Consider the following 12,701-nt stretch of genomic DNA (forward strand, 5'->3'; position numbering starts at 1 on the left):
TAGGTGTCTGAATTAGAGCTACTGGTCTCCTTCACAACCCACAGACACTTGCAAGTAAGTTTTATCACTGTTGACACTGCTTAATTTCTCTCTAGTGTTCGAAATATTTGCTCCCCTTATTTTTTCTATTTCTTTGTACTTATCAGTTATTTAGAAAACAAGTGTTAAACACTTATTAATCTTCCCTGGAATCTACTCTAGTACTTTTTCTCCTTTACTATACATACATATTTAAGAGAATATGTATGTATAGTAAATTGTCCTCCTCGCTCTTGGAAAGTTCTTCCTCCAGGGAAAGGTTTCTTTCTTTTTGTGCTCATTTCTAATATTTTCTGTGCACATTATATAACCAGACTCTAAAACAGGATTTTATTTATTACCCTATTTAAATTGTTACTGTTCTTGGATGCTGGGATGGCATCATAGTAAGTCCGTGGTTGCAGGTAAGTTGGGTAGACAGACTTTTTCTATAAAGGATCAGATAATAAATATTAGGCTTTGTGGACCATATAGTCTCTGTTGTAACTACCGAAAAAGCAACTATAGGCAATAGATGAACCAAGTGGGTGTGGCTGTGTTCCAATTGAACTTTAGCTGCAAATATAGGCCTTAGGCCAGATTTAACCTGTGAAGTGTAACTTGCTAATCTCTGGCCTATATATGATGAGAATTTGGATCAGTTAATTTATTACTTCTGAATGAGTAAGTTGGTAAGTTAAATATTCTAGGTCAGCATGTATACTTCAGATGGAACAAAGGAGAAAAAGATAATTGTACTATACATATATTTCAGGACTGTTAGGAAGTTGCTTTCACTCATGCACCAGATATTTATTTTGTGTCTACCATAGGATGTAAATAGTGGTGGCACTGAGTTACAAATAGTGGTGACTCAGAGAGAGAAGGTTCCTGCCTTGTGAAATTTACATTCAGAAACTGTGATATATAAAGGGCGTGAAAATAAATAATATGTTGGGATAAGTGGTATCTGAAGTTTGGTGTGGCGGATATTGCCTCTTTGGATGGATTGGTTAGGGAAGACTTTCTGGGGAGCCTGTGTTACTGGAAAGAGTGATGCTGATAGGAGTTTGGAGAGTTAATCAGAGTATTAGAATCCTGTGGGGCCCAAATTGGCTGTGATGAATAATTTGGTTTTTATGCTAATGAGGAAGCCATTGTAAGGTAGTTTGTGCTTAAATTGAAAAATACAAACACTGGATTAAATAAATTGGATTTGATATTTCATAAATCTGGTAATCTTTCATGTATCCATTCTTGTTTCTGGTTCACAAAGGCTCTGGTGTCTTAATGATCTGCACATATAGCCTGTTTTCAGTGACTCATAAGTTCTAGTTCTTGCAAGTACATTTTTATAAAACCACATTTTAAGATGGAATATACCATATAGTTGTGGAATGCAAAAAACAATTTTCCTCCCATCTTTTTAGGTTCTTCTGACTGGGCTGATAATCAAATGAGACAAATTAACAGAAAATGTCTAAAATTTATTATGGATGTTCATGCAGGGGTGTCATAAAAATATGAGACCTGAAACCCAGTGGACAATTAAGATTTATATGCCATTCTGGACTAAGGAGTGGAAGGGGACAAAGGTCTGGGATTTCAAAGGGAAAGTAAGCAATTCACAGGTAAAGGAGAAAGTGCAAACGTGGTAAACAAATTCTTGCTGAGCCACCCAGAAACAGTGGGACACAGAGGGAAGTCCAAAGATAGGCCCTTGCCTAATTTCTTCCTGTCTTCCCTATTGAGTTTATAGTGTAATGCAAAGGAGATGCCCCCAGATTTTTCTTTCTAAATTCTTTTTGGCAGGTAAGGAGAGTCAACGGTTTTTTCTGAGTCTTTGTTTCGTACTAACTAGCTTAAAATCAATATCCCAAAAGGCAAAACTTTGATCCCCTTCACAGTCCTAAAAAGATTTCCAATTTCTATATATGGATACAAAAGCTGGATTGATGGAGAAGGCTGATAGAAAAAAAAATATATTCATTTGAAATATGGTGTTGGAGGAGCACTCTATGGATACCTTGGACTGCCAGAAAATGACAAACAGGTGGGTCCTAGAGCAAATTAAGCCTAAACATCACTGGAGGCAAAAAATGACAAAACTGAAGCTGTCCTAGTTCTAGCACATCATGAGAAGGCAGGATTCTTTTGAAAAGACAATAGTGTGGGAAAAGTAGAAGGTGGCAGGAAAAGAGGAAGACCAAATATGAGATGGATTAACTCTGTAAAAGAAATCAGAGGCATGAGTCCACAGGAGCTGAGCGGGATTTTTGAGAATAGGACATTGTGGGCATCACTCATTCATAGAGTTGACAGGAGTCAGAGCCATTTCCTAGGCACATAAAACACACCTAAAATGATGTATATAAATGGCAGGACTGACTAGAGCTTTCTCCTGCATAAGGCACGTGGATAGTGGTTTTGTTTTCTGCAAGCATATAATGAGTATATATTCTTCAGATAGTCTACTGAGAAATATCTATCAGTTAGTGGTCTAGAACTAATAGGATAGTCCTGCAAATATAGGCTGGATGAGTATAGCAAATGTTAACAATGGACTTGTTTTTCCAGTATATTTAACTTGAATCATGACATACGTTTGATAAAGGTATTTGAGATATTTTTCTGACTGGATTTTTTTTTTTTTGGAAAAAAATTGTTTCTTCCTTTTAGTGCAAAATAATATGTTGGTTGTAGAATTGTGTATAAATTCATGGTAGCTCTCCAGAGAGCCTTTAATGGTATTTCCCATTTGTTAATATTTATTTCTATTCCTTTTTTCTTTCTCTCTTCAAAATGTGGATATTAGTTACTTGTTCATGAATTATTCAGTTCTTCAAGTGTCCAATTATTTCTGTATTTTGTGGGCAGTATTATGAAATGGTGTAATTATATCGTACACACAGGAGGAGGCAGTAATCCTCCATCTTTCCATTAAGGAGAGAAAGGACAGTAAGAGTCTGAAATCTAGTTGGATGTGTATAGATTGGCTTAATGAAAAAAGATTTTCTAATTTCAGAGCATCTTTCTGTCCTTTCCATATTTTTATATCTTTCTACCTAAAGGTTGCAAGCAGTCATGTCACATATTTTATTCTTTGTATACTTTTTATGAAAATAAGTGCCTGAATAAATGAAATATCCATTCCAGCAATTTTCTGCTCTATTTTGCTGTCCCTGAGAGAATTGATTACAAAGCTGTATTATCACTACCCTTATCTGTTTTCCTTCTCAAACCTGATATAACAGTTTTCTTATCTTTTTATATATGAGTAATTGAGAATTGGTAAGAAAATTTCCTGTTTTTGGTGTTACTAATTGAGTTTGTTAAATTATTTGCACTGCATGTATTTATTATGATTTGGGTGCTGTGTTGGAATACTTTTCATCTGCCCTTCCAGCTGGAATCTTTACCAGCTCTGGCTCCAGGCACCTAGTTTGTCTGGGTACACAAATGGGCTTTCTTGCCTCCTGGCTTCTAGTTGGATCTGGTCTGACTGAGGGCGGGGGGGGGGGGGGGGGGGGGGAGGCAACGAGGCGGGTGGACATTGTCAACAGATCAAAGAAAGGAAGGAGGGAGAGGTTAGGATACTTTCTTAACTTGGTTCCTGTGGGACATCCACAGCCTGGCTCATCCTTCCATTGAAAATCACAGCTTCATCAAGTAGCCCTTTTGTTTAAGGTTCTGCAGACCTCTCCCTCCGCCCCTTTCACTGTGGGTGGTGATTGGGCCCTGCTTTTACTAACCTTGGGGTACAGTACTCTCACTTGTGATTTCCTCACAGCCTACCGATGCTTTGTAAACAGTCTCTATTAAACTTTACCCCAAACCCAGTGTGTCATCTGTTTCCAGTGGCAATCCTGATTGATAAGTATACTTCAAAATATTTTAGATTGTCACTGTCTATTACTATTCCAATTCTAAAGTGGATTAGCACTAGAATAAGGAAAAATTATTCTGACAATTTGATGAATTTATTCTCTTAGCTGGTATGTGGCTATTTTTAATTCCTCGGTAAGATCTGTTTTTGAGTAATCTGCTTACTGAACAATTATGACACTACCCATTGTTTTAAGCATTGTGGGGAATTCAGAAATAAATGAGATATATTCTCAGTAATTGTAATATAAGGCAGTTTGTAATGAGTTTCATGTGAGAGGAACAAAGTGCGATGGAAGCTCAGGGGAAAGAGATTGTCCCATCAGGACCACTTTGATTGTATCTGCAGCAGGAATAACGGAGAACCCATTACATTGCCTGTGTTTCTTTCTGGTGAGATTTCTACTTTCTGGTCTTGCTTTCTTCATCACTCCATAATCCACTGCAAACCACTTAAGAGATCAGGCCCCAAAGTAATAAGTAACACTATTTAAAGTTCATCCTATATGCCTGTTCTGAGTGCAGAACATGTTAACTCACTCCTTCCAACATTCCTGTGAAGCGGGTACTATTATTAAACAGAGTTCCCTTTTCTAGGCTTATAACTACCACAGCCACTACATTATTCTATAATTAGGACAGATTATCCACTACCCCACAGAGGTCATCATAACTAATTCCATCATGTGGGAAGCACTTTCAGTTTATGGCTTTTAGGTATCTGGGTTCTCAGTGATGTTTCTAGTCCTCCAGGCCCGTGCTTCTCAAGTCATATCAGGCAGCTCCCCTCATTGATTATAGATTTAAGCACCTTACATGTCTTTTTTTTCCACTAGTGTAAGTCACTTCTGCCAATTCCAGTTTCCGTATAAGCCACATGATTATCATAATCTATAATAATAAAAGGGTAATATGCTAATTAGACTGGATGTCTTCCAGACATCCTTCTTGACACAGCCAGAGCCTGAGGGAAGCCGATGCCGGCAGCCCAGGTGACAGAGGGAATCCAGTGCCAGCAGCTGGGGGAAGGCAGGCCTACTCTTGCATGAATTTTCATGCATCGGGCCTCTAGTAATAGATAATTTGGTTTCCTGAATTCCTTGACTTCTTATTTCCAGTGAGTTTTCATCCTATTTTAGACTTGATCAGTAACTATATCACCTCTCAGATTTCAAATTCAAGCATCCTGTTCTTTCACCTCTACTACTACTCTCTTCCCAGCTCATTCCTCATTTTTCTAAGTCAAATAGTTTTGGGACAACTGTCAGGACCTCCAGCCCACTGAAGTGAAACTTCTTTCTTGTCCATCATTCATCATATTCTCGTGTTTCTTAATCTAACTTGGATTCCATGTCCGGTTCTAATCATTCCCTTTGAACTCATCATATTTTACTTAATTAAAGCCAACACTCTACCTACTTTGTACCTATACAGCTTGGAGGAAAACACACTATTCTGACTAGTTTCATTTTTAATACTCATGACCACAGATCCTGAATGCTTCCTGCAGTTGTAGTAGATTCATTCTATTCGCCTTCAACCTTGACAAGCCCTTCCTTTTGAGTTGATGATGTTTATTATTTTGCTAAAACAAAAAACAAAGAAAGCAAAATAAACAGAAAATAGAACTTGATACTTTCCTATCAGCAAATCTACAAACCTGAAAAGAAATTCTAGGGAGCAGAAACCAACTTTTCAAGGACTAAAATGTGACTGGGTCAGAGAGACTATAGACACTGTGTCCCCGGAACACTGTCTCTGTTAAAAGAACCTTGCCCAATAACAGGTTTAGTGTCTTAAGTAAATTTGAGAAATGCCAGAAGTTGTGTACAGTATATATATGGAAAGGAAGTTCCCATCTGCTGGCTGAGATTTTTCTAAAGCATTAGTTTGGCCTATTCCACAATCACTTGGAGGGCTTGCTACTTCCAGAGGTTCTGATTTCATAGGTCTCCTTGGCTCCTGAAAATTTACATTACAACAAGTTTTTAAGTGACTCAGATGCTGCCAGTCTAGGGAATTAAGGAATTCCATTTTGAAAGCCACTTCACTTAAGAACTCCATTGCTAAGAGTGTCAGATAAGGTGTAGGATTTTGAGCAACCTAGAAAATAGCCTTTGTGGGGTAATATAGCTAGAAATAAGAGCTAAGAGTGTGAAGAAGCTCTGTTAGTGATGCAGCATTAATTTGTAGTGGACCCAAGTAGCTAGTTTGAATGATTTTCCCTAGTAGTTTGGCCTGTCCGAGAGAAGGAGCAGAACTATCAGCAGTTAAAGAATTTTGCGCAAATCCTACTGGTTGCCATGTCAAATATCTATAAGTTTACCATCAAGCACTCCATTTTGCTTTGTATTCCCATGATGAGTGCCAAGACAGTAACTTTATCATCTGTCTTCAATCCATCTTTTAAAAAATACATTTGTTGTTGATATTATTGTAGATATCTTCCATTCCCCTCCCCTTTTACCTGCTTCAATCCATCTTTTTAAAATGTGTTTGTTATTTATTATTCATTAACTAGAGGCCCGGTACACGAGTTCGTGCTCCAGTGGGGCCCCTCAGCCTGGCCTGCGGGATCGGCTGAAACCAGCTCTCCGACATCCCCTGAGGGGTTCTGAATTGCAAGAGGACGCAGGCTAGGCCGAGGGATCCTACCTATGCACAGTCAGGGCTGGGGAGGGACACAGGAGGTTGGCCAGCTGGAAGGGCTCCAGGACATGTCCGGCCTGTCTCGCTCAGTCCCAATCAGCAGGACCCCAGCAGCAAGCTAACCTACTGGTTGGAGCGTCTGCCACTTGGTGGTCACTGCACATCATAGTGAGCGGTTGAGTGGCCTTAGCATATCATTAGCATATTATGCTTTGATTGGTTGAACGTGCAACAGGACACTTAGCATATTAGGCATTTATTATATAGGATTGTTCTTAGTTTAAAAATTTGTATGTGGTCGTTAACAGTGGTTTTGGAATGTAAAGTCTAAATGTTTATGGTATTTAGTATCCTGAACTAATTCTGTCAGTTGTGGTTAATAATTCTTTAGGCAAATGACTACCATATCTCTTGTTTTCTTGTTTGGGAATTTTTAAAATAGAAAAATTAGCCTGGCTAGTGTGGCTCAGTGGTTGAGTGTCGACCCATTAACCAAGAGGTCACTGGTTTGATTCTTGGTCAGAGCACATGCCTAGGTTTCAGGCTTGATCCCCAAAAGGGGGTGTGAAGGAGGTGCTGATCAATAATGTTTCTCTTTCATCTATGTTTCTAGCTCTCTATCCCTCTTCCTTCTTCTCTCTCTAAAAGCCAATGGAAATATTTTTTTTTAAAAAAAATAGAAGATTTAGAAACTTCCCATTTTCCCGTTTTGAATGTAACTGTAAGGTCACAGAATCTTTTAAAATTACATTTTAGGAGAATTATTAGTCAGTTTTCTGGCTAAGGATAGTCTCTTATGGTTCTTTTTAAGTAGCTAAATATTTATTGCAGAAGCTGGGTCACTACAGGGTTTATGGCATTTCTGGCAGTAAGTTACATTATCATTCCTGGGTGTCTGCACTTTTCTGGCTTTGCCTCTTAAATGTTTTTATAATGAGATTTCGTTTTAGCTCAGGCCTCGCAGTGACGTGTCAGCTTTTCTGCCTTCATGAGGTTATAGCAGTATCTGTACTGAGGGAGCCACAAGAAATGTTTTGAAACATGGTTGGTATATGATAGGAAAAGGGGTGAGTCTTTTTTCCTGTTCCCCCCTTACCCACTTCAGTGAGCAGGTAAGACAGAAAGATGCTGCATTTCCTTCTCTGATTTCTCAGATTTCTGTCAAGCTTTTGAAGCTAGATACTGTGTTCTTTTTGCAGTATTAAAATTGGTTATTCTTTAAAATAATACAATTTTGGAAACTTGTGGACTTGTTTTTTATAGCTTTATTGAGGAATAATTAATTACAAGAACTTGTACTTATTTCCAGTGTCTAATTTGAAGAGTTTTGAGATATATGAAGCCATGACTACAATGATAAGATAGCACACATTTTAATCATTCCCAAGGGGTTTTTTGTGTCCCTTTGTAATGTATCCATTTGATCTGCTTTCCAGCACTATAGATACGTTTACATTTTCTAAAAATTTAAATGAATAGAATCATACAGTATGTACTTTTGGGGGTGGATGTCTGACTTCTGTCAGTCAGCATAATTATCTTGAGGTTTATTTATGTAGTTGTTTGTATCAATAGTTCTTTTTATTACTGATGAGTCTCCTATTTAGATATTCCAATATTTATCTATTTACCTGTTGATGGACATATGGGTTATTTTTACAGTTTGGAGGTATTATCAACAAGCTGTTGTGGACATTTGTGTACAGATCTGAGTGTGGACATGTGCTTTTATTTTTCTTGGATAGAGACTTAGTAAGGGATTGCAGGGCCATATGGTAGGTGTATGTTTAACTTTTAAGAGATTGCCAACTTTCTCAAAGTGGTTATACCATTTTACATTCTTGAGAGTTCCTACTGTTCCACATTCTCACTAATACAAGATATGGTCAATCTTTTTATTTTTAGCCATTCTAGTAGTATCTGTGTAGTGGGATCTCAATGTTTGTTAATTTGCATTTTCCATATGACTAATGATGATGTGCTGCATTTTGGTAAAGTGGTTATAAAATTTTCTGCCCATTCTTTTAAACAATTTTTTGTCTTTATTATAATTGAGTTTTAAGAAAATTTTTGTATTTTCTGGATTCAGGTTTCTTCAAGTTCTTACATGTTCTGCAAATACTTTTTATGAGTTGGTAGTGTGCCTTTTCATATATTAGTTTTTTGAAGAGCAACTTAATTTTGATGAAGACTACTTTATCAAATTTTCTTCATTGTTTTCTTTATGCTCTTGTGTCCTATTTGAGTTCTTCATTATTTCATTTCTTTGATTTGTCTAAAAAGTTAAATAGCTCAGATTCTCATTTTTTAGCCATTGGGGGTGGGGGGGGGGGAAGCATAGGAAGCAACTCTACAGCTAGAGTTGTATCTGCCTTATAATTCTGTTGTTGTTATACTTTACTAGCAAATTGTTTATGATTCTAGTAATTTTTGTTTGTTCTTTTTGGTTGATTTTTGAACCTATCAAGGATTTGTGAAATTGCTACGAGTCTAGTTTACTCTGTTTTATGGAATGAGGTAATTGAGGTTCATAAAGGGTACATGGCTTTGCTAAGGGCTTATAGTCTTGATCGTTTGAACACCAAAAAATCCCAGGTCCTCTCCAATCCCATTTCACTGTTTGTTTCCCTGTGAAGTGCTGTTCTTTATGATGCTGTTCCTAAGATTTTACTGTATACTGTAACAATAAATTTAGTTCATTTGTTGCCTCTTCATTTCTCATTGAAAGCAGTATTATTACAATTAAGTAGGTTAGTTTTTTGAGAGATCATAATTTTCCCTTTACATTTCATTAAGTGAAGATGTTGATTTATAACACTTTTTTTTTTTTTTAATTCTTTCCAAAGGTCTGTAAACAGATTTGGCTAGGATTATTTGATGATAGATCTTCAGCAATTCCAGACTTCAGGGATCCACAAAAAGTGAAAGAGTTCCTACAAGAAAAATATGAAAAGAAAAGATGGTGAGTGAATAGTTTGTATTTAGAGCAAAGGTTTCCCAAATTACATTAATTATGGGTAAGATTAGTCTGACATAAGGAAGGAAAGAAGGGAGGGAGGGAGGAAGGAAGGAAATAGGCAGGTTAGGTAGATAGGAAATAAAGAAATAGGTAGGTAGGTAGATAGATACCCATTGTACTTTGGCTTTTTATTGGATTTGGTTTCCAAAAACCTTTACTTCTACTTTATCTTAACTCAGCAGCCTGTTCCTTGTAATTACCAGGCCTCCTCCCCTTTTTTTTGAAAGTTAGGGGTCCTTCCTTTGAATTCTTCTGTAGCCCTGTTAGCTTCCTTAGATACTTTTAGTCTTATAAAGCCCCTTTTCTTAAAATCTTTATTCATTTAGCAAGTATTTATTTAGATTCTTCTATATACTAAGCACTATGCTAAAGCTCTCATGTAGTCCATTCATAATCCATCCACTTAACTGCATCTTGCAGTAAGTCTTTGCTCAAAATATCCCTACTTCCCATCCAAGAAATCATTTTACTACCTGGTTAAGAAGGGAGCCTTTATACTCCCCTCATTCTATCAGATGGTAAATTTTAAAATTAATTAAAATAGGTTGGACATGTGGCTAGTAAGCCCTTTAAAGAAGAGCCAGGGTGGAGCTAGAGTTTAACTACTTTGGGCTCTTAATTTTTAGCTATATGAGCACAACGTAAGTCAATTTATTAAGACTCATTAATGATGAATTCTTAGTTTCTTTAGCAATATTCAGTAGTGTATATTTCCTTATTGGGGGGGGGGGGGCTAGAAGATGAATGAGAGAGTAACAAATGAAATAGATAATGCAGAGATAAATGGCTTGTTGTTTTCTGAGGAGCTGTATGTTAACCCAGAGAATGATCTGGTCAAAAGCCTGTTTTGGTCCTGAGGGAATACTTGCTGTGGTTTTTAAGTGAAGTGTCTCTACCTGTATTCATTGAGCACATTAGAAAGAAGTAACTCTGATTTTAGTGCTCTGGGAACTTTGTATTCTTACTGTTCTTTTGAGGAGACTGTGTTGTGCAAGGCAAGATTAGCCTGGGCTATATTCAGCAGCACTAGATAACATTAGGTGTGAATGTAGGTAAAATATACCAGTAACAATTAGTTGGGGAAAATTTTAGAAGGTGGGGTGACAGTGAAAGTATGGTGTCATGAATGATTCTTTTAAAGTGATATATATATAATTATATTTTTATCACTTTAGTTAATTTCCTAGACCTTCCACCCCATAACGTATTCTTATATAGCCCCGGCCTAATTTTTTATTTTCTCAGCAGTTTTACCAATTCAGAATATTAGTTTGAATAGGACTTAGCTGGAATTTGAGATCATTTACCTTCCGTTAGCAAGAGAATTTTGTGTGACTAAGAGTTGATAGAAATAAAACCATGTATTTCCCCAAATTTATTGTAATAATAATAATAGAAAACAATAATGAAATTTACTCCTTCAAAACATAATCCAAGTAACTGGAAACCTCAAATAATTATAATTTTTGTTATTCTTTTTTTCTGCCCTGACAAACAGGATAGTAGTAACAAGATTAACAGTAAATGAGAATTTTAATTGGTGGGTGGAAAGGGGAAGTGACCATTCAGGAGGGCCAGGGGCTGTGCATTTTAAAGCCATGCTCCTGCACACCTGTGACATGCAACTAGAGAACAGTGCAGTTGGTTTTTAATAAGGCATAAGAACTCTCCAAATGCAGACTTCCTAAAAATCCCTACTTTGAGCAACTATTCTTAAAACAATGAGACTATTGTCATCGAAAGGGATTTTAAATTGTTCTTTTGATCAATTTTCAAACTTCCTATGTTATACGTTTCCCTTATTACTTTTAGGCAGATGAATCTTTTGAACTAAGTGCTAGTATTTGGTTTTATTCTTTGATAAGATGTGGCTGTACTCAAAGTTGATATCATCAGTGGTTTGCCAAATTATAGGAAAGCATAACTTCCTCTATTCATTGTCATATTCCATCATCTCCCATTTACTGGAAAATGCAAAGCAGTTTTATTGTTTGTGATTAGTGTGTAATTTGATAGTAGCTAACACTTAATGTAGCTAACACTTGTACCAGGGAACTGTTCTAAGTACTTTACAAATGTTAACTCGTTTATGCTTCACAGCAACCGTATCTTCACTTTATAGATGAGAAATCCTAGGCACAAAGAGTTGAAGTAGTTTGCCTTAGGTTTCACAGCTGTTGAGTAGTGGAGCTGGGATTTGAACTGTCTCTGGAATAGATTTGTTGCTCTTAACCGTTTTGTTTTTCTGCTTTCTCCACCTACCTGAAAAGAGGATTGGGGAGGAAGGAGAAAATCCAGATATACAAGGAGTGAAAAAGCTCTCACATATTCCTAACCCTAGAGATCAGCATTGCCGATATTTGGGCATTATATTCTTACTGCCTTTCTTTTCTTTCTTTACTCCCTTCCTCCCATGAATCTATATTTACATGACTGGGATCAAACCTGAAAGACCATAAAGTAACCTGGACATCTACCTGTGTCAAAAGAATAGCTGTGTAGTATTACATTAAACAGATTTAAGAGTTCTGTGGTAACATACATGTACATGTATCTGTGTACACTCATTCAGTTAGTTCCTAAGGATGAGTTTCTGCAGAGGTACTTCTGGGGCACAGAGCATACCTAGTTACGTATTTTAATAGCAGCAAAATTTGTAATGTTTACACTCACATCAAATGCTAATGAATTAGGTTAAAAGTGTTTTCATTTCTGTGTTTCCCTTTATGAGTTGCTTCTGCCCATTTAAAAATTGGGCTGTTGACCTTATTCTTAGAGATTTGTAATAAGCCTTTATATTTTAGACTGTTAACTGGAATGTTTCCCTGCTTTCGGTTCTGTTTCCAAATGTTACTTATGATCTTACAATACTTGAGTTTTTAAAAATTAAATTATAGTATTAACTATTTATCATGATTGGTCTGCTGTCTTATAAAAAAGCAGTTAATTTTTTTATCTTAGAAAAACTAAGTAAACTCCAAGAGAGTTTTCAAAAAATTTATTTATTGACTTTTAGGAAGGGAAGTAGGAAGGGAGAGTGAGCAAGAAAGAGAAACATCAATTTTTGTTCCACTTATTTATGTATTCATTGGTTGATTCTTGTTTGTGCCTTGACTGGAGATTGAACTCA

The 12,701-nt window shown here is 36.6% G+C and overlaps 1 protein-coding gene across 18 annotated transcripts in view; it reads left to right on the plus strand.

Annotated features, from left to right (window-relative positions):
• AGFG1 (ArfGAP with FG repeats 1) overlaps window positions 1–12,701 on the plus strand; it is a 68,623-nt gene that overhangs the window by 31,894 nt on the left and 24,028 nt on the right. For 15 of the 18 annotated variants that reach the window (XM_036320723.1, XM_036320721.1, XM_036320730.1 and 12 more), the window contains one exon: window positions 9,399–9,514. The exons of 2 other annotated variants lie outside the window; for them this stretch is intronic. In XM_036320723.1, coding sequence (XP_036176616.1) covers window positions 9,399–9,514 — 116 coding nt within the window. Of the gene's footprint in view, window positions 1–7,502; window positions 7,620–9,398; window positions 9,515–12,701 lie in introns of those variants that run through there. One more of the 18 variants, XM_036320735.1, reaches the window with a different exon arrangement.

The sequence above is a fragment of the Myotis myotis genome, unplaced genomic scaffold (genome assembly GCF_014108235.1).
Source record: "Myotis myotis isolate mMyoMyo1 unplaced genomic scaffold, mMyoMyo1.p scaffold_m19_p_8, whole genome shotgun sequence".
In the NCBI taxonomy this organism is placed as follows: domain Eukaryota; kingdom Metazoa; phylum Chordata; class Mammalia; order Chiroptera; family Vespertilionidae; genus Myotis; species Myotis myotis.